The sequence below is a fragment of the Notechis scutatus genome, chromosome 1, assembly GCF_049901735.1.
Source record: "Notechis scutatus isolate UNSWTSFEM ecotype Mainland chromosome 1, rNotScu1.2, whole genome shotgun sequence".
In the NCBI taxonomy this organism is placed as follows: Eukaryota; Metazoa; Chordata; class Lepidosauria; order Squamata; family Elapidae; genus Notechis; species Notechis scutatus.
The window spans coordinates 109018174-109041193 of NC_142009.1; the positions used below are offsets into that span (position 1 = coordinate 109018174).

General features: G+C 34.8%; 1 protein-coding gene and 1 long non-coding RNA gene across 2 annotated transcripts in view; one reads left to right on the top strand and one right to left on the bottom strand.

The window, feature by feature from the left end:
• Window positions 1-23020, bottom strand: part of GRIK2 (glutamate ionotropic receptor kainate type subunit 2) — a 506307-nt gene that overhangs the window by 187159 nt on the left and 296128 nt on the right. Inside the window, exons 7-10 of the mRNA XM_026666609.2 lie at window positions 15455-15598; window positions 12900-13007; window positions 9505-9618; window positions 3429-3635 (exon numbers count right to left, since the gene is read on the bottom strand). Of these exons, the coding sequence (XP_026522394.1) occupies window positions 3429-3635; window positions 9505-9618; window positions 12900-13007; window positions 15455-15598 (573 nt within the window). The remainder of the gene's footprint in view (window positions 1-3428; window positions 3636-9504; window positions 9619-12899; window positions 13008-15454; window positions 15599-23020) is intronic.
• Window positions 657-8995, top strand: LOC148132934 (uncharacterized). Its single transcript, XR_015745277.1, has 3 exons — window positions 657-1046; window positions 2712-2815; window positions 8837-8995. It is a non-coding gene; the product is annotated as an uncharacterized LOC148132934 (long non-coding RNA).

Consider the following 23020-nt stretch of genomic DNA (forward strand, 5'->3'; position numbering starts at 1 on the left):
CGGTCTCATGTCTCTCATCTTTCTCTTGGCAATGCCCCATAGATTCTCTATGGGGTTCAGGTCAGGCGAGTTTGCTGGCCAATCAAGCACAGTAATCCCATGGTCATGGAACCAGGTTTTGATGCTTTTGGCAGTGTGGGCAGGTGCCAAGTCCTGCTGGAAAATGAAGCCAGCATCCCCATAAAGCTCGTCTGTGGAAGGAAGCATGAAGTGCTCCAAAATCTCCTGGTAGACGGCTGTGTTGACCCTGGACTTAATGAAGCACAGTGGACCAACACCAGCAGATGACATGGCTCCTCAAATCAACACACTGTGATGACCCATCGTCTCTCAAAATAACCCAAAACCCAAAACATACATTCAAGTCCGGTAATGCCTTCGACTTAACTTCACTGTTTTGTTAGGCACAGTTTAAAGTCACAAAAGTAAATAATGAGGGAAAAAGAAAACCAAAACAAACCACATTGATGAGAATTCCGAAGCAAGCCAAGATAATTAATCATACACTCCAGGAAGATAACAGGAAGAGTCCATGGGAAGAACGCCAACAAAGATAAACCTCTTTCACAGGAAACATTAAACTTTGACCCCAGCAACTCTGACTACGCAGTTACAAACTTATATACATAGCTCCCAGCTGCAAGCCACGAGGAGAATCATGGTAAACTCCTCCTGAGAAGACCTCGTTTTTCCCTGATCCTCTTCTCTCTGCGTGCCCTAGGATGGATAGGGGATGGGCTTGGATTCTCTTCTGATTGCTCAGCCAGCCTCTGTCCTTCCCCAGCCTCCTCCAGCACCTCTGGAGCCGCACTCCCACTCCCTGTTGGCTGTTCCTCCTCTTCCTCAGAGTCAGTCTCCACCAGGGGCATGACACAGACTGTGGAAACTTCACACTGGACTTCAAGCATCTTGCAGTGTGTGCCTCTCCATTCTTTTTCCAGACTCTGGGTCCTTGGTTTCCAAATGAGATGCAAAAGTTGCTCTCATCAGAAAAGAGGACTTTGTACCACTGAGCAACAGACCAGTTATGTGTTTCTTTAGCCCAGGTAAGACGCTTCTGACATTATTTGTTGTTCAGGAATGGCTTGACAAGAGCAATACGACATTTGAAGCCCATGTCCAGGATCCGTCTGTGTGTGGTGGCTCTTGATGCACTGATTCCAGCCTCAGTCCACTCCTTGTGAAAGTCCCCAACATTTTTGAATGGCCTTTTCCTGACAAACCTCTCCAGGCTACGGTCGTGCTGCTTATGCACCTTTTTCTTCCACACTTTTCCCTTCCACATAACTTTCTATTAATGTGCTTTGATACAGCACTTTGGGAACATCCAACTTCTTTTGCAATTACCTTTTGAGGCTTTCCCTCCTTATGGAGGGTGTCAATGATGGTTTTCTGCACAACTGTCAGGTCAGCAGTCCTTCCCATGATTGTGATTCCTACTGAACCAGACTGAGAGACCATTTAAAGGCTCAGGAACCCTTTGCAGGTGTTATGGCTTAATTAGCTGATTGGAGTGGGACACCTTGAGGCTAGAATATTGAACCTTTTCACAATATTCTAATTTTCTGAGATTGTGGATTTGGAGTTTTCATGAGCTGTAAGCCATAATCATCTCAATTATGACACATCACGGCTTGAACTATCTTGCTTTGCATGTAATGAATCTGTCTCATATATTAGTTTCACCTTTTAAGTTGCATTACTGAAATAAATGAACTTTTGCACGATATTCTAATTTTTTGAGTTTCACCTGTAGGATGGCATTTTTCAAAGTTAGAATTAATTTCTGAAAGTAGCTTGCAGTTATTACTGTCTAAAAGCCATGTTAGAATATGTATGTAGGCATTTGGGAGCTAAATGCTAAAGGAGGTTATTTTTGCTTGTAACTTTCAAATGAAAAAAGGGGGAAAAGAAGATATACTGTTTTTTATGTTTGACCTTTGAAAAGAAATTATTTGTACTATTTTTGCTATAGAAAATGTGGACAAAGTTATAATTTATATTTGAATGCAGCCTCTCTCACTCTGAGCCCCTTCAGATATGCCGTGATTCAGCTTATCTCAACTCCAGCCAACATCAAACACAGTTTATATTACCTTAAATATTATATTAATTCTCTTTGGTTATATAGTATAGCTTAAAATTAAGAATCCAAGATAATATGTTTGACAGGAGACTATATATAATATGTGAATCTAAGGAATAACTGGATGGAGAACTGAAAAAGAAGTTTCAAATGGTAGGAAGATCTAATGAGATTTTAAAGCCTCTAAGGAAGTAACTGATTGCCCCATCAAAAATAATAAGCTTAAGACAATTCCATTATTTCAAATGAAAAGTATCTATTTGAATGACAGAACCACTTCTTTTTTATTGTTGTATTAAATAGCAACAGCTCTAAGGAATCCTTCTTTTATTACCAGTGTTTTTGCTACTGAGTGTTTTTCTAAAGCAAAGGTAAATCTGACAAGACACAAAAAAGCTGAAGACAATTACCTAATTTTCAAGGGGACTAAATTTTGTTTCCAGGAAACCAGATTCAATTGGTACCACCTACTGAGAGAATATGTTTTAAAAGCAATGAAGGGAAGGGATGCCTGACTTACTCGATTATAAACAATTGCTTGTAATGATATCTGTTTTGACTCACATTGAATTACCCTGCTGTTTCAGTATACATTGATATTTCTGTCTAATCTAACACTTTATAGATGATATTTTAAATGGAAGAAGCAGGACATTTCTCAGAACATGCTAATGAAAAGCAATACCACACATTGTGAAGAGTCTATATGAGTTCCACTTGGAAACAGAAGTAAGTATAATATAAAAAATGCTTTGTTCCCAAAGTTCCTGAAGTACACAATCATGCACACTTAACTATTCAAGCATTCAAGCATGTTAATTTACAAATGAGTTCCCCTAAGAAACAGAGAAACTGAAACTTAACACTAGATTGGGAAAGGACTTGTAGAATAGGGATATTACCATGGAAATGTTCTTGTACACCATAAATAGCATAAGAGAATCAGCCCCAGGTGAACTTCTAACCATTATCTCAGTATGTCAATATATTTATATGGAAGAAAGTTCCAATTAACTTTAAAAATGAAAACTACACATATTGTTGACTACATGATAGTATTATTTCTGGATTGTAATACCCCACATTGTGGAAGAACAAATATCAAATGCCCAGGTCCATAAAATTCTCCGACAAATAAAGAAGGATGCTAACTAGCACAATTTTAATTTTCTATACACAGTTCTATGTATAGAAATAAAGAACTCTGTAGCTAAAAAGACAAATGATGGTACCAGGATGAGAAACACCTGATTCATCCCATCGACCATAACACAATGTTAGGTAAAAAATGACATATCATGTAGAAAATAAATTCATAAAGATGAATTCTAAAGTAACTTACATGATCAATTAATTCTCGAACCATGCCATTCCATTGTCCACTACCATCATCCCGGGCTCCATATTTTCCATCTTCCACCAATCTAATTTCGTAGGTAAATCCAAGAAAAGTTGATAGTTCCCTAAGAAGATCGATACAATATCCCTCAAATCTATCATTCCCATATAAAGGTTTATCAGATTTCTTGAACATCACATATGGCTCTTCCTGAAAAAGAATATAAATAGAGAGGAAATAAAATTCAATTATTATTTTTTTTTAACAGACAAATACTTTTTACAACATCATGAAAATTCAAAAGATTTTCCCTAATACAAGAGTATGTACAAAACTCTTCTCAAATTTCACCACAACTAACCTCCATTCAGTTATAACACAGTGATATTGCATACACTATCCAGAGAAGATACTCTAGTTTCAGATCCAGCTAGGGTTATGAAAGACCCACCAGAAACCCTAGAGAGATTCTGAGATACAGTAGGTCAGGATAATTATAAATAGCTTTCCTTTTCCCCATCAAATCAAAATTAAGAATCAGGCTAAATATGGTGGTTGGCTGCAATTGAGACTCACATGAAGCTAATAATCTCTTTCAATATCCAGTTGTGACTGCTTTCTAAAACATACTAAACCTGCCAGTTCCTGGAGATATTTAACCCAAAATATATGGAATTGCTAACATACCCAACAACAGACAACTTTGGTAATTATTGGATACAGACTATAATATAAAATTTATGCAAAATATTTATCAATTCTAATGTTTACTCATATTCCAGGACCTGTTTCTTGTAAATAAGCAAATGGAAACAATGGAGAATATCTCTTATTCCAATAAAAATAATCAGAAACTATCTTCCATAGAATTATGCTAAACAGTTATGTACAATAGTGGACCAATATAATATATCTATTCCCATAATGGGAACACAGTTGATCACAACATACCAACATAAAATGCCAACTGATTTCTACCTAGGTTTTCACTGGAAGGAATAAAAATCAATAGGTCGACAAACTCTCTTTGCAACTTCCTTCAATACAGCTGACTCTTACTCTGCAAAAAAAGATTACTATGATAGGCAAGCAATCGCATCAGTTAATCTCAACCTTTGCCGCTTGGCAGCCCGGCTGGGGGCAGGAAGAGGGGAACCAGCAATGGGTCAGTGTGCAGGTATGTGCAGCTCAACTCACTTGAGTGGCAAGCTGGTGTGCTTGCAGATGCATGCACATCTCAACTTGCACAAATTGAGCTGTGCGTGCATACCAGCCACAACGTTACATTCCAGAAGTTACATTCCCTTATGCATGCCAGCCCACCATTCACATGACCCAATTGCAGCCCCAGTAGTGGGCTGTGGCCCACAGATTGGGAACCCCTGAGTTAAGCAATGCCCATGTATTTTTTTTATGGCATCCAAGATTTATTCTCCTTTATAAGTTTCAAATCAGCAAATAATATAAAATAATTACACTCTAAATTTTAGAAGCGCAGCTATGGGAAGAACAGCATTGTCTGTCTCTTTTTGTGGCTCCTCTTCCTAGAATTTCAGTTTGAAATTGCTCATGAGCTTTAAATCCTACTGATTTCTAATACTCTAATAATATAAGCTATATTTCCAACTAGAATATATTGGGAGAAAATCATTTCAATAAAAAGAATTCAATATTCTTAAAAAGTTGCATGTGGCCTAATACAAGGTAACTTGCCTGTACCAGGACAAATATATTTTTGAGATGAGATAATAAGTTAGGAAAGTTTCATACTCCAACACCTTTCAGAGTTGCAGCAAAGAAAATTATTTAGACTTGGTCATCTTGTCAGCACATACTGATAGTATAGCCCAGCAGAATCCCTCAGAGACTAGACACAATCAAAGATACACTTGGAATTGTTTGTCTGACCAATTTTCTTGAAGAAGTGATTAGAGTCCAAGAACCCATACTAGAATTACTGCAAAAACATTCTGTCAAAAAAAAGAGTACAGAACTGATAGCAAGCTTTACCTGTAAGGCTACCATAGGCTTCAAAAAGAAGCATGTGCAGCTTGCATTCCAAGGGGGAATGATTATATATATATATAATGTTTGCTCTTATCCCAGTTTAGAAGAATTGTATATATTTCAGTGAGTGCAAAGAATGCATATTTCTAATGAAAGTATGCACCTGATTTAAAAAAGGTAAAAAGGAGAACTGTCCATAAAAATATGCATGAATTTTTGTACGAAACTTCATAAGGAGTTTTAAAAGTATTTGCCAACTAAAGTAGCAAGAGGCAGAATGTAACTTAGTCATGAAAATGGACAATATGTTATTTCTTTCATCTTTAATATGGAATATTCTTCTTCTGAAGAAGATCTGGAATTCCTCAAGACTCGGCCAGAAGGAATCCCAAGCCCTCAGAAAGTATATCATCTGATCTATCTTGCTGAGAGATATGCTCTGGAACCTTGGTATTGAGATTCCTAATTATGTTTTCCATGGTTATGAGATGGGTGTGGAATAATTGCCCAGGCATTAGAAGCTGCAAATTCAGTCATCAACCAGCCAAAGGAGTAGACCAAAAAGGCAGTAAAGATAATGTTTACATCTTTTTCAAAGGGCACAATTCATATGTTATTATTTTATTGTGATCAAAAACTTGCAGCCAAATCTATTTATTCTTCCTTCAAACTACTCTGGAGATGCCTCCTATTGAAAAAGAACTACAAATTAAAAATGAAATGTTCTGCATTCCACTTCCACTTTCATTCTGGAATCACTTTCTTTTAATCTCATCCTCTTTCCAATTCTTCAGCAACCACATATGGATTTTTTTTTAAAAAAAAATACTTCCTTAAAGTTCAATTCTGCATGTTGAGAAGCTGTTTTGTGGATCCCAGAGACCAACTAAACTGAATTTATTTCAGAGGTACTGGCTTCTTTTGGATTTTATTAGCTCTTCTCCTTTCTGGTTACCACTTTGTTATTTGCTGTTAAACTATAAAGGACAGGCACTTTGTCCTAGTAATATCTTACTATATTTCAGAACACTTGCCCACTTCTCTGGGCAACAATTCTCTGTATGTCTCCCCACACTAGGATTTTCAACAGAGGCATCTTTTTGAATGTCAGCACTCAGATGTCAGATACAACTTGGAAAGCTAACTGGTAAAGGCCTACTTAACTGTGGTATCATAAAGAATGTTTATAGTTAGATATTGCACCCTTCTAAGATATATGTGCTTTCTATTTCTTTAACCCACAGTCTCTAAGTTTGTAGCCTGAAACAACTACTTAAACTACTACACCAAACTGGCTTTTGTTATTAAAGGTTATAGGTTGTTATCTAACACGCTGGTCCAATATTAGTGGTAAGCCAGATGTTTTTCAACTTTCCACCTAGCATTAAAAGACAAGGCATGGTCCACAATTACCCAACTGGTTTCTATGTTTAAGGGATAACTGAAACCTGGGTTTTCCCACTCCACATTCAGCATCTTAACACCATATATGTTCACCATCCATAAGCAGCATTTCTTCCTCCTTTACTGATGCCAGGCCCTACAAGGTACTTTTCTTCTGCTGCTGGCATGTTCCTTCTCACAATATATGCCATTTTTTCCATCAAATAGTTTAAGACAGTGAAGAACAAAAACTTCTTTGTTGCTATTTCAGGACAGGTTGAAAAGATTATAATGATAAATATAGTGAGCATTAAAATAAACTTAAATTTATTTTATCTCACTCATTCTTGAAGGCTTTCTTTCTGAGATATAGAATGCACCATATTGAGGTCTGTGGCTAACATACTGTATTTCTGAAATAGAAAGAACTTTGAAATGAAAATGTTGTATATGGAGTTTCTATGTGCTTGGTGAAGACTACACCACTAACTAGTTAAGCAACAGTTGTTATTTATGTCATTACAGGGAACCAGAATTTTTCTTCAGATTTTATCAAGGAAACATCCATACTATTACTTTGCTATGATGCAGAACTACCAAAAGAAAACAAATAATTCCTGTATCTATGGAGTTATTATCATGAGAGATATGATAAAAAGCAGTTTAGCATTTCTGTGTTGCAGCCATGTAGACTTATGCTGTAACCAACCTGCCAGTCTTTAAGATGATCTTCTGAACCTGTTGTTCTTCAGAATATAAACAGGATGAGTGGCTCAATAAAAATCCAATCTGTTTTATTGTTCATATTAAGTAATGTCTCCTTCAAGTTAGGTTCGATACCCTGTAACTTCAGGAAAACATCCACACAGTATTTCTGACAACTGTATGCCAAAAATTTCTTCTTTATGTTCTTTCAGGGTATTCAACTTCCCACTGTTGTTTATGTAATCCCTGACAATGTCCGATTGAAAAACTAAACCAAGTCTATTTAGTTTCCAGGCCTGGCAAAATATTTCCACTGAGCAAAATACATACTAATAAATTTTGAGAGGTTACATGTTAAAAAAAAACTGGTGAAAAATTTACACTTTTTTCTTCTTGTTAGACTTTCACTGTAGTAAAAGAATAATTTTGGAGAGTATGGAGATGCATATTTCATACATGAATGACATTCACATTGTAGATTTAAGAACAGAAATAAATGAATTATAGCAACAGCACGCTTTCCCTAAACTGATGTCTGTGCTGCACTAACTCGGCTTTATTGTATATAAAAATGATAATTATCAGATGCTGGTGTGAAAGTATGGCAATTCAATTCAATACATTTGAAGGACATCAGAGTGATAAGGTGCAAGTTAAGACAATGCAGAACTTAAATTGTCTTCAAGCCAGTCCTTAAACAGGGATCCAAGTTTGCATTATTTTTTTAAAGTACAAACATAGTTTAAAAAAAAATAAAAATTAAAGCAGACAAGAAAATAATTAAGATATTTTATATGGAATCTATCCAGTTGGGCAAATGATTATTACCATTTTGAGTAAGACAGAGGAGAAAATTGCTCAGTTCAGAATTTAAGTTGCAGGAATAGCAACTTTTATTTAGCAGTTCTATTACAAGTTCTATTTCTTATTTAGCACTTCTATTACAAGTTCAGATGTTTCCTTTCTGTTTTTAACACTGCATAAAATTGAAGTATTGCTTAGTTTAAGAAGTGATTGGTGGATGCAGTAGAAATCTGGCAAGAAAAATGTTTTTCCTTTTTTCTATTTTCCCTGTGTGCCCTTCATTGCACAATGTTTATGTGCAACAGAATTGTGTAAAATATTATTTATTTATATTATAATAACATAAAGTTTCAAGTCATGTCATATTACTTACTCCTCCCCCAAGGACAAATAAAAATAAAACAGCTAATAAATACAGTCTAAAAAGCCTGTGTAAAATGTTTCATTTTTTATCTGTTTCAATCAAAAATGAGATGTATTTGAGCATGAAATAGCCTCTTTTTTTTATTTAGGCACTCAATTTCAAACTTGAAACATTTCCATGATGACCTGACCAGCCCATTTCAAACATATGACAGCTATTTCAAGCTTGAAACAACTGAACTCTAACTGAAATACAGAGTCTCTTAAATGTGATAGGAAAAAAAAATCAAACTGAAATAGGTTAAATAAAAGTGCTGGAGTTAAACTTTAAAAAGTCTTAATTTTTCTGTATTTAAGGAGTTATTTCGGATGTATATTTCTTTTATTATTCAAATTTGAAATTAAATCTAAAATAAATATGAATGAGAAATCTGAAGGAATCACTACTGCTTTTGGAAAGAATTTATTTGCTAGATTAATATTTTTAATTGCATTTTAAAAATTATATACCCCTCCAACTGAAACTTTTTTCCTAAATCTAGCAAAGCATATTCTGTCTAAATATATAAATGTTGGAAAATCACAAGAAAGTTAGATTAATCAACTGAGATTATAGCACAGAAATTAAAATTGCTACCTTCATAGTTGATGTAAAATCCCACAGTTAATGAGATATTTCAGCTTATTCATTAATCAGTAATTGCTACATAACTATGACATACAAATGCTGGTAATTATTATTTTATGCACTGTGACTTTCTGCAGTTTTCAACTATGGCTGAACCTCTGAAAACTAATTGCATGAGGGATAACTTACCAAAATAGTGGTTACAGTTAAGGAACGATTAGAAAGGGAGTCAGTTATGTTTGCTGGTTTTCCTTTTTGATTCTCAGTCATATTAAGGCCACTTGCAGGATCCCAGGTTCCAATCTAGAAAACAGGATAAAAACTTACATATAATTCATAGGTTAAGTTTCATCCACTAGGAAACCAAAATGATAAGACAAAATTAAAACTGCAAATGCTTTCTCCTGTTCTCTTATGGTGCAATTTCAGCTATCATTTTAGCAGCTGGTCTAAAACGTGATTCACTGGATTTCAAAATATGTCTAGCAAAGTGTAGCATTTGGGGTAAAAGGATGTATAGAATGTCAAGTACTTAATTTTCCATTTAAATTCTATCCTCTAAAGAAAAAGAATAGTAATAACAACTTGGTATATAATATTCCCCCTGTATAAGTTATCTTTCACTGTAAACAAATCTGTTCCTTTCTATTCTTCCGAATGCTATGAAACTTCAGATACACACACATAAAGATATCCTGCATTCAAGTCTCATAAATTATATTTTGACACTCAACTGCGTTCTTCTCTCCCAAGTCAGAAAAAAATTAGGAGTGGAAACTTACTCCTGCTCCCTTCTATTCAATCACAATTATCCGCTGTTCTTAAAAATTGATGACTTGTGGCTACCACTGCAATTCATTCAGCAGTAGCCAGTTAAAGGTAGTACAAATTTTTGAAGAAGAATGTATTCCAGACAAGGGTGCCGTTGTTTTAGAGCTCAATATATTGCTTCAGAAACAATTTGGCCAAATTAGATTTTCACTTGGATTCTGACACCAAATTGGCAGAATGAAATGAATTCATTCTGAATCCTGGAAATCCAATTTCTGCTGGTAAATTTAATAGAATAAAGGCAGTTGAAAAGCTTTGACTGGATTATAGCAGCATTATTTTTAAAATGTTTCTTTAAAAAATAGGAATGGTTAGTTTTAGGGTCTCTTTTGAAACCTATTTTGAACAAAGGGTACTTCAGGTAAGAAAGTGGAGATGGTGGCTAAGATCTTGCTCTGACTGTCCAAAAATAATATATAGCAAATTTCACAGTTACTGTCTCCTCAGCATATTCCTTTCATTATTGGATTGCAAGTAAGAGGTTGGGGGTTGGGGGGAGGATGCAAAAATAGCTTCCAGAAGGAGATACTGCCCTGGTTTACATATTACACTAAGTTATGGCTTGCATAACAATGTTTAATTAAATCTCAAAAAGCCTTGTTTTATACACATAGACACAAACTCACACATAAATCAACAAATCAGTATATTCTAAAAACCTGGGTTTATAACTGGCTAGTGTATAAGTTAGTCCATTTACAATAATAATAATAAATAAGATGCAACATTTGTGTAACACTAATAGTTTAAAATCTTACACCCCTTTTTTGTCTACAGACATTAAGGATACTATATAAAATTCATTATATTTGCATTGTGAATCAACAAAATTATTCCTTCATAGTTAATTTAACTAAATTTATATGCTGTTCGACCCCCCACAAAACTCCAGGTAGTTGTTCAATAGTTCCTTTACTACGTTCTATGGCTTTTTTAAAAAAAACTTATTTAGGAAAGAATTATACTTGCTTGACAACCATATCTCTTACACTTTATTTCTTGTAGCTCCCTAAAACATATATGATCAATTCCAACATATTATGCCCTTTGCTGTAATGGGATTACAAAGCATTGGTGCTAATTTTAACCAGAGTTATATTTCTCCATAAAATATTAACTTTAGCATCATATCTTTTTGAAGTTAGTTTGCTTAGCCTAAGTATTTTAATTCCAAAGCTGCCCCCAAATGAAAAGTGTTGGTAGTCAGCTGAACAATGACTCAGTAAACCTTAACTAATTCAACCAATCAGAAATAGGTTATAATAAATTAAAGAAGTATGGCTCCAAATGATAGAAATATTCAGAAAAGCTTCAGCTAACAAATAGAATCACAAAGCCAGACAGGCCTTTAAATCAAGCTCTCTGTTCTACATAAGGATATTAACTAAAGCATACTTGCAAGTTGAGGTTTTAATGTAAAAAAGTTAATCTTACTCAATAGATGACATAATTTGAAGAATCATAGATTCACAGAGTAGAAAGAACCCTAGAAGTCATCTGGTCACCATGCTTTATCATATCCCCCTTCAATTTTCTGTTTCCTCAGCTAAATATTCCCAGCAATTGCTGGGAATATTTTCTAATACTCTCACAGCTCTTTTCCAAATCTGTTCAAATTGATCTAAATCTTGTGAATTCATCTGGATACAAGATTTTGTCAAAGACAGAAAAGAGGTTTGGGTGGGAAGATACCTAGGTAGTCTGCAAATTTTTGTCACAATTGTCTATAGTGACAATGGGGTAGGCTTTTTGTTTTTTTATAAAGCAAATTCTTGAACAAATATGATCAACCATATAAATACCAAATTTCTACAGAGAGGGAAATCTGTAGTTTGTACATAAAGATACTAAATAATGGAAGTTCCTCACTGCTATTCTCTTGTATCTTTAGGAGATTTTTTTTTTTTTAAAAAAAATAGAGTTACAAGAGTGGCATGCAAATCCTTTTGAACTTACAGCATTAATATATGCAGATGGTTATCACAAAGGAACATAAACCTTTTTCCTGAAATGGGAAAGGATGAGCAAACAATTAAGGACCTTGGAGAAAAGATTGCTCCTCCCAAGAAAGAGGGGAAAGTGAGGGGAGAAAACTCAAAATGATTCTTCTTTCATTATGTTTAGCATAACAGAGCAAAACTCTGACAGGTTTTAAATATTCTACTTGTCTACCTTATAACAATAAATAGCATTAACAGAATCCCTGCTGTGCCCATTCATTAAACTGGCCTATATCACAGGGCTGACAGTTATATGACTGCCCAGCTTCTGTCAGCCCTTTGAGATAGAACCAACAGTACTAGCTCTCTACATATCATAAAGTTATCTAAACAGGACCTTGCAAGACTAAATATATGTATCTCCTACCTTGCCTTTAAAATCTAGGAAGGGTTCCTTCGGAGACATTTGCCACACCTCCCTTTCCTATTTTGGAATTAAAATCTTTGGTTCTTGAAGGTCATTCCCATGTCATTTGGTCCTTCCAAGGTTATTCCCATGTACCATTACAGCTTCTATTACTTTAATATTAATGATGTACACGTTTTCTATTAATGTAATGACAGCTGTAATTTTCTATATACCATTTGAATGAAAAGATCTAGCCATCATAACTAAACATCACTTAAAAACCCTTTTAAACAGGCAATGAAATTGTGAACATTATATCCAGTAATTTAAATAAATTCATAAATAAAAATAAGAAATATTATTCTTTTGAACTATTATCAGTTGTGAGGAAGTAACTTAAGTACCTTTTCAAGACCTTCTTCCTTAAGGCTAATGACATCTAAGTCAAAATCTGTCCTTAAACCATTGGTTTTGTTGAAAGTTATCCTGCCAGTGAGACCTTCCCAGTGAGCCTAGGAAAAATAGAGGGAAAATTATATGTAAACAGCAAGAAAGAGATAAAGAGAAATGAATAAATTAATAACTTAAAATGTAAATATTAATTATTCATTAAATTTAATTCATTTTCCTCATAGCCAATATAAAATAAACCATATCCACTCTTTGGATTTCTGGCATTCTTCTGATAATTAAACTAACTTTGCTTTAATCTATACATGCAATGCTTTCCATTCCTTTTCTCCCACTATATACCACTTCCTGACTAGGATGATCTCTGAAACATTTTCATTATTTTCTTATTTAGAATATAGGCATTTTGTTGTCTGTTGTTGTCTTTCAGTATATTTCCAGTTGTGAGTTTTATAATAACACATCTTTTCACTTTGTGTAACATAGTCCTTATTGCATTCAAAGCTATTTTCACAAAACATAGTATTAATCTCTAATATTCATTTTCAACTATGGAAAATTAAAAATATGAGTTTTTCCCTAGGTAGAATCCAGCACCGTCCTAGTAGTTTATTGCTAGTTCAGGTAGATATTATTTTATTCCCTTCAAAGTGTTCATAAGAAAAAGAAATTGCTGCTTGCCATTGAACATCAGCAATAACTTTTGCTAACAAAAGCATTCAATTGGATTCTAGCTGCCACTGTTCCTATAGCAAGAAGAAGGGAAGAAATCAGGGTGCAACATGCAGAAATTCTTCCATAGTCATTCAATGAAAAATCATCAAAACTGCATCATAGAAATGGATTGGGAGTGGAAGAAAAGGATCATTACTTGTATTTAAATATACATGCATCCAACTTCTTCTGAAGTTCCAAATTAGTGGGAATACAATGATGCCCTTCCAAAATGTTGAAAAATCTCAGTTCCCATAAAATGTGTTATATAAAATGTTGTATACCTACACAGTTATGATCATTGCAAGTTCATTTTAAAGCTCAATGCTTATTTTAGAAAATAAGCCAAAGTTGGAAGAATTTTCATGCCCACATTACATATGAGTAGGTCTGGCTGCTCATTAACAGTCCTTGATTTGATATTAAATGAGGTCCTTGTTCAATTTCTGGAGACAACTAGCCATTCCCATTTAAACATTAGGAATTGCAGGCTCCAATGCAGACTTCTCTATTTTCCAACATTGCCTTATAAAATACAGGTAGTCCTCACTTAGTGACCACAATTGGGACTGACAACTCTAGGATTAAGTACTGTGGTCCCAAAGTGGAAAATCACATTTGAAGAACGGTTACAGGAACTGGGTTTGGCTAGTCTAGTAAAGAGAAGGACCAGGGGAGACATGATAGCAATCTTCCAATATTTGAGGGGCTGCCACAGAAAGGAAGGGGTCAAGCTATTTTCTGAAGCACCTGTAGGCCAGACAAGGAATAATGGATGGAAACTGAACAAGGAGAGATTTAAGCTGGAAATAAGGAGAAATTTTCTGACAGTGAGAACAATCAACCAATGGAACAGCTTGCACTCGGAAGTTGTGGGAGCGCCATCACTTGAGACCTTCAAGAAGAGACTGGACTGCCATTTGTCAGAAATGGTGTAGGGTCTCCCGCTTGGGTGGGGGGTTGGACCAGATGATCTATAAGGTCCCTTCCAACTCTGATTAATTATCTGTTAAGGACATTACCACAATAGGCTTATGGGCTTACTTCACCTTTAGTCATTAAGTGAATCACCATGGTCTCTCTCTCTCTCTCTATCTATCTATCTATCTATCTATCTATCTATCTATCTATCTATCTATCTACATACATACATCTCTATCTCTATCTCTATCATCTATCTCTATCTATCTATCTATCTATCTATCTATCTATCTATCTATCTATCTATCTACCATTGCAACTTCAAGCAGTCACTAAAACAGGGAGTTGATAAGTGAAGACTATGTGTATAATACTGAGTTCAGAGTTCAACTGATTCCATAATCAGACCAGAAAACAAAGTAATTTCACACTACTGAAAACAGTATCATGACAATTCTATGACCATTCCATATTAAAAGATTATCAGCATTTATTATACTGTTCTATTAGTACATCTTATAATTCAAGCTTACATTAACTAAAAACTGAAGCTCATAAAATGTAGATAATTTTAGTAAAATGTAGGCCTTTCAGAAACTGGGGAGCATACAATGAAAACATTTAGAATGAAAACATTAGGAAAGTAATATAGACTGGCATCAAATTGCTGCACACTGCTGTTATATTTTGCACTCATTCAGTTCATCATTCTGCCTAGAAATTATACTTCTAAGCAAAACATTTCGTCCAATTTATTATTCAGTTTATTGGGCACTTTGTTGCTTGGACTTCTTGGGTACAGAATTGGGGGGGAGGAATGGATTGAAAATAAGAGTGCACATCACAAAGTCAAAGGCACTTGCTCATGCTGAATTTCTAACTAACAATGGCACATATCTTGCTCCTGACTTACCTCTTTAATTAGATTCATAAAACGGGTCCCAAACCTCCATGGTTTGTGGCGATTACACTGTAATGAACTGACAGTCATCTGTGGAAACTGCTGGACAGCAACTGACACCACATGAACAGCATCATACATTAAAGCTGCATCTGTCTGAAATGAGAACACAATCAATGCTGTGAAAATGACCCAGAGAAATTGCATCACAGCAAGTCAAAGAAAAGCCATACTCCTTCCACCTTACCTTATGACAGAAGAAAGTGATAATATAGTTTTCTTATTAAAAGAATACATGATGATTAAATTATGCACCTCATGAAGTACATATTGCTACAAATTTCATCTTCCTTTCTTTTTCAGTAAGAAGAAAAATAAGAAAAAGAATCTGGTTTGAATTGTGTGAGGGGACAGAAACATTTAAGGCCTTACCCATTCCTCTCAAATTAGGTTTAGAAATGGATTAAAACTGTCAGGTTCCCTTGCTCCCCAAATCGTTGTCTAAACAATATTTCTAAATGTTGTTTAAATTCTTATTTTAGAACAATAAATTGAATTCTTCTTCAGTAGATAGAACTCTTGCTGAGGTGAGATAATGCTTAATTTTAAGGATTTTATGCTACACTTTATATTCAATAATATTCCCAGCAAAGGCATTTAAAGAAAACTGGAGAGATGATGCACTGTTTTGTTTGAAACATCAGACTCTGTGTGTGTGAGTGTGTGTGTGTGTGTGTGTGTGCGCACACGCGTGTGTGTGTGTGTACTGTATATGTATATGTATGCCAACCTAGCAGTTCAAAAGCATGTAAAAATGCAAGTATAAAAATAGGGACCACCTTGGTGGGAAGGTAACAGCATTCCGTGCACCTTCAGTGTTTAGACATGCTGGCCACATGACTGCGGAGCCATCTTTGGACTATGCTGGCTCTTTGGCTTTGTAACGGAGATGAGCACCACCTCCTAGAGCCAGAAACGACTAGCACGTATGTGTAAGGGGAATGTTTACCTTTATATGTATGTGTGTGTATACATACATACATGCACACACATACATGTATGCACAAACATACATACATGCACACACACATACATACATTTAATACTTTGTTTTCCACAGACATTGCATGTTTGTTCTTTCTGCATGTGAGTATAACTCTGCATCCCTTCTCAGAAGTAGTAGCTTCTATTCATTGACAAAATTAGTGAGCTGTGAAATGAATTAATTAACAATTGGAAGCCTAGAGATTACTGAATTTGTCATCACAACACAACCACAGAGTTAACTTCTATAATGTCCTCCATACAAATTAATCCCAACTCACTTTACAATAAAACAAAACATTAAAATTGTAAAACTACTCTTAACTGTTAGAGACCATAAGCTGGTACTAAAAGAGATAACACACGTTTAGATGTAAATGGGACTCCTGTGATGACATTTCCAAACTAAAAAGAGGAATAATTCTACTGCTTAAAATGGGTTGTAGAACAAAATCATGCAGTGTTTAAAACACCTGGAGTTGCTACTCATGTGGTAGATTTGTAAAAAACGTCAGAGGCCTCAAAATGATTTACTGACTTGTATTTAAAAGTGCTTTTAAGACTAATATGAAACCATTGTGAGAGCCAAGTATCTTTTGAATCCTGACATTACAATGGTGAACATGATTTATGTAAGTGGAAATTCTAGAAGCAGCTTTTTATGCAATTTAAATCACATTCTATGCAATTTAAAAGTTAGGAAACAAGCACAAAGTAACAACAACAACAAAAGATCCAAGTCCTTCTAAAAATCTCTGCATTGGTACTCAGCTTCTTCCACCATCCTACCTTAATGTACTATGCAGTAATAAATCCAGACTCCAACTATGTGAGCTATATGGTCTTAACAAAATTTTGCATCAGTTTGGCCTAAATTCTATGGCAAGAATGCTCCATTCTTCAACCAAAAATGCTTCTATTATGCAGTATGTATAGGGAATCAAGGTATTCTGTTTTTCACATTTTCACACATACCTATTTTGATGGACGACTTTAATGGATAAGTAGGGAAAGAACATACAGTAGATGCTGCTCCTAGGAGCAAGATTAAAAAAAAAAAAAAAAGAATGTGCTCATCTCCAGGTGGTCCTTGATTTACAACCACAGTTGAGCCCAAATGCTAAATGAGACAGTTACTAAGTGAGCCTTGCTCCATTTCACCAGCTTTCTTATCACAGTTGTTAAGTGAATCACTGCAGTGGTTAAGTTAGTAACGCAGTTTGTTAAGTGAGTCTGGCTTTCCCATCAACTTTGCTTGTCAAAAGATCACAAAAGGTGACCATATGACCACTGCAATGTCATAAATATGAGTCACCTGCCAAGCGTATGAATTTTGATCACCTGACCATGGAGATGCTGCAAAGATCATAAGTGTAAAAAGGGGTCATAAATCACTTTTTCAATGTTATTGTAACTTTGAACAGTCACTAAATGAACTGTTGTAAGTTGAAGATTACTTGTATTGCATTGGTGGCAGGAGAGAGATCAATCCTTCTCCCCTTTCTTTCCAGGTGTTCTTGCTCCAGCTACGGATAATTGTTAAATTATGTTCACCAATCCCCAACACAGGTTCATAGAGCCAATAGCAAAAAAGAAAAAAACCTTGGGGAAATGTTGTCTAAATCTTATTTAGAGAGATTGCTGGCTGGGTCTGCTGAGAAGTGAAATGAAATTGAAAAGGTTTTATTCTTAAAGTAACAGATGGTGGTTAAGGGAGAAGTGGACAAGGGATGAAGTATACTTCATCAGACTATCTTCCTGATGTAGATATACAGACATGGTTAACAAAAGAGTTGTTTTCAATGGTCAGAGATAATTTGATTCATATAAATAATGTAGTAAAATTTTGAGGCTTTAAAACTCGGATTTCCAAAGTCATCTGGCAGTATTGATGATTTTTCCCCACCACATTTTTTCCATATTAATTATCAACCTTGATATTGCTTCATTGCATTTCCAGTACTGTGCAGAAATGTCAGTCTGCTAATATTTTAAATATATATATAAATTGTATTTTGAGGTTAGGGAAATAGAGAAAGAAAAACAAGACATTCTTGACAAGATAATTCACTTCATATAGATGAAATAAATTGTTCTATTCTATTCTGTTCTGTTCTGTTCTATTCAATAGAATAGAATAGAATAGAATAGAATAGAATAGAATAGAAGAATAGAGAATAGAATAGAATAGAATATGGAATAGAAATAGAATAGAATAGAATAGAATAGAATAGAATAGAATAGAATAGAATAGAATAGAATAGAATTCTTTATTGGCCAAGTGTGATTGGACACATAAGGAATTTGTCTTGGTGCAAATACTCTCAGTATACATAAAAGAAAAATACATTCGTCAAGAGTCAAGAATCATAAGGTACAACACTTAATGATAGTCATAGGGTACAATAAGCAATCTTCTTTACAATAAGCAAAATTCTATTCTATTCTATATTCTATTCTATTTGCTTTTTGAATTTGGATTTTTGTTTTGCTTCTTATTGTTTTTAGAAAGCTTTATAAAACTCAGTAAAATCATATTTTAAAAATACAGATGAACAAAGCCCAAGTAGCAAAATTGAGCAATATAAATATTTTCTGTAATTTCCGTTAATGGGTAAAGTAAATAGACTTTCAATCAGATTAATAATTCAGAACATGTTATTGTGGATGTTAGGAATTTTACTCAACCAGAAAAAATTGGCATGGAATTATATTTTGTTGATTCACTATGTAAATATAGCTATCTCTAGAAAAAGGTTTGAGTAAGAGAAATGAATAATATCCATTCCATTAGATACTGGATTTACAGAATTACATAATAACAGAGTTGGAAGGGACCTTGGAAGATTTCTAGTCCAAAGCAGGAGACCCTATATGATTCCAGACAAATGGCTGTCCAAACTCTTCTTTTATTCTTCGTGTAAAAGAAATGTATTGCCTTAATTTACAAATGAAGGCATGATAGTTATTTATTTATTAGAACTATTTTATCTTGTATGATTAAAAATGGCATAGATACTACTTCCTCCTTTTATTTTCCCCACATAATTATTATAAACCATAATTCTGTGAGATGGATTGATGTGACAAAAAGTGATGTTATATTTATCTTCCTGTCTGTCTATTTGCCTGCCTGCCTGCCTGCCTGTCTAACTAACTCATCATAATAGCAATAGCACTTAGACTTATATACTGCTCTATAGTGCTTTACAGCCCTCTTCACAGAGTCAGCATATTGTCCCCAACAATTTGGGTCCTCATTTTACCCACCTTGGAAGGATAGAAGGCTGAGTCAACCTTGAGCCTGGTAGGATTTGAACTGCCAAATTGCAGGCAGCTGGCTGCAGCAGAAGTAGCCTGCAGTACTGCACTCTAACCACTGCGCCACAGAGGCTCATAATGATATGTTGAATTTAGAAGTCATAGGATAAATAATCCTTTCTAATGAAAAATGTCAAATTTGCAACAGATATAAGTATAATTTAGAACTGACTACATCAATAGTCCAATTGATGTACAAAACGTACTATTTAATAGATCTCTGTCCTGTTATTGAAGCCCATCCTTCAGAGATAATGTTGGATAACACAAAATGTATGAATATTAGTTATCCATTCATTATGAAAATTAATCTCTTGAAAGACTATAAAGAAAGAACAAACCAATTTGTTTGCTGGAATTAGATAACACAGACTTGTTATGGTTTCAACGTTATTTCAGCTTTCTGCTTATAGTACAGTACTGAGAAAGCCATTAGCTAGCTGTTAACTCCCTCTAGCAGATAAGAATTCATGTTGATTAATTGTTTCTGGATTCAACTGAGATATTACATAGATCTTCAAAGTGGTGCATTGCTTTAATGGAGATTTTAAGTGCCTCCATAAAGTCCTTCAAGTGACTAAGTGCTGCCGCTTTGCCTCAGTTGACAAAACTGCTTGTGTGCATGCACAAAAGCTATTGGTGAAGTGGATCAGATGATTGAGGCCCATCCCTCAAATATTCATCAAGACAAAGGAAAGAGCCTCTGCAAGATACTAGAAAAATGTCAAGAAGGAATAATATACTTCTGTAAGAAAAAGCACTTGCTTAAGTTGTGTTAGCCCCCCCCCCCCCCATCCTGAGTGGAGGAAACTAGAAAACAACTTCACAGGAGGATCATATGGTCTTAAGATGGTCTTATTGAGATGGGCTATAAATGACAGAATTTTGATTAAGCTCCCTTCCTTCCAGTGGATAAAGGAGGCACTTGCATGAGCCACTTCCAGATTTTATTTTGTTTCTCAAGACTTAAATAATGTCTCAGCTCCTTTTACCTTGGTAAAGGTTCTTGCTTATTTTTGTCAAAATCACCTCCTTTACTCTTTACAGGTGGGCCACACTTTTAATACTGTATATTGAAATTGTATTACTTGTATGCATGGTTCACTTCAATTAAACTAAGGCAAAATTACTTTCAATAAATAATTTCGATAAATAAATAAATAACATGAAACACATTGTTTAATATGTTATTTGTAGACATTTAAAAGTGTGAAAACAGCCTAAATATTTTTATTAGTATAATTTTTGAGAGTTCCTTGAACTACATGACAAGAATAATCATCAGTTCTAACAGCTGAACCTGATGAAGACAGAAAGATTTGATGCCACATATTTCCTACCTCTGCTTGAATATATCACAAAATTTATATATTTATATTTTCTAATGTAAATGTACAGTACTACATTGTGTAATATCTTCCTGGTTGTTTTTGGCTGGTTAATTTATAATGAAATGTTTGAAGTTAGTATTTGTTTGAAGTTAATATCTTCTGAATTTATCAATTCTAATAAAATTAAGCCAAATGCTGTCTGAAAATTAAAAAAAATATATACTTTTGAATATATATTCATACTTTAGTGAAATTTAAAGATAACTATGTTGCTATTTTTTCAAGTCACTAAAGTAATTTTGGCAAAAATAGATTTGAAAAATGTTTAAGTAACTTTCCTGATACTGGTAAGTTTTGGTAAGTTTTGTCACAGCAACAGAATATTTATATTTCCATGGTCAGATTAGGTAAGAACATACTACATAGAGATAAATCAGATTCGATATCAGTTCCTACCATATTATCATGACAATATATATTAAAAAGCATAATCTGAAATACAGACAAAATAAATGTGTTTAAATGCAGGACAATGTCTTTGATATTTTTGATTATGTGCCATCAAGTTGTTTTCAATGTTTAATAACCTTATATATAGATTTTCTCTATGATGATCTTTCTCTAACTTGGTCCTTCAATTCATCCATGTCACCCATGTATAATTAAATACCAAATATAGTAATAAATATATAAATAATTCTGCTTGTAAAGTTGTCTGAAGAGTATGGGGGTGTACAGTAGTCAAGAAGTTAAAATGGAAACTCCTGTCCTCTGTTTCAGCCTACCAGTTGAGTTTCTCCTTGTGTTGGTGATGGATTGTTAGTTTCACTCAGAAAATGGGCTGGTTGGGAATGATGAGCTAATGTCAATTCTATGTCTTGGGAAGATCTGGAGTTGCTAGCAGTCTAGATTATATTCCAGTGCCATTAGTATATTGTAACAGCATCATAAAATCCTGTGAAACGCCTTTAACTTCAATTTATAGTTAACCCAATCCAGGTTTTGAGTTGATTTCTAAAATTTCCTACTTCTACAAGTATCAAGTTATGCATTACATCTTCCTCTTTTTTTGTATGAAACCCACATTCCATCATAGTTCTTGTCCCCATACCATCTTTCTGCTTAATCTGTCTCTGTTTCCCAAACTTCCAAGAGCAGATTGGAAACCTGAGACTATGGCAGAGGTGGTATTCAGCAGGTTCTGACCAGTTCTAGAGAACTGGTAGCGGAAATTTTGAGTAGTTCAGAGAACTGGCAAATACCACCTCTGACTGGAGATTTTACAGTATCCTTCCCCGCCATGCCCACCAAGCCACACCCACAGAATCGGTAGTAAAAAAAAGTTGAATCCCACCACTGGACTACGGGGTGTTCATACCACTATATATGCACTATCTTCCTTCACCAAAACTTTTTCTTCATAATGCCAGATAGCAGAGGGATCCTCTGGTGTCCTACCTTCCATTTTTACCTTGCTATTTGTCCACAGTATTGTTTCCAGCAGCTATGATATATGTAGAGACTTGTGGACATTCTTTCCCCTCCCTGTTTATGCATGCCCTTTATTCCATTTTTTCCAATTAAATGTTTTCATGCTTAATAAATATAAAACTTTTTTCCCCCAGCAATGTGCATGCATTGACTGGAGGTTGCTGGATGCAACTAATCTTGAAATTTCACCCACAGTAATTTTCCAATATTAATTTCATCTAATGTAAGACATGTAATAAAATTAATATAATATTTCAGGGTTGCACCACCTAGAGCACGGGTGTCAAACCCAAGGCCAATGGGCTGGATTTGGCCTACAGGGTGCTTAAATCTTGCCCGTGGGGCTGCCCTGGAAACAGCAAAGGATCAGCCCATGGTGCCTCTGCCAGCA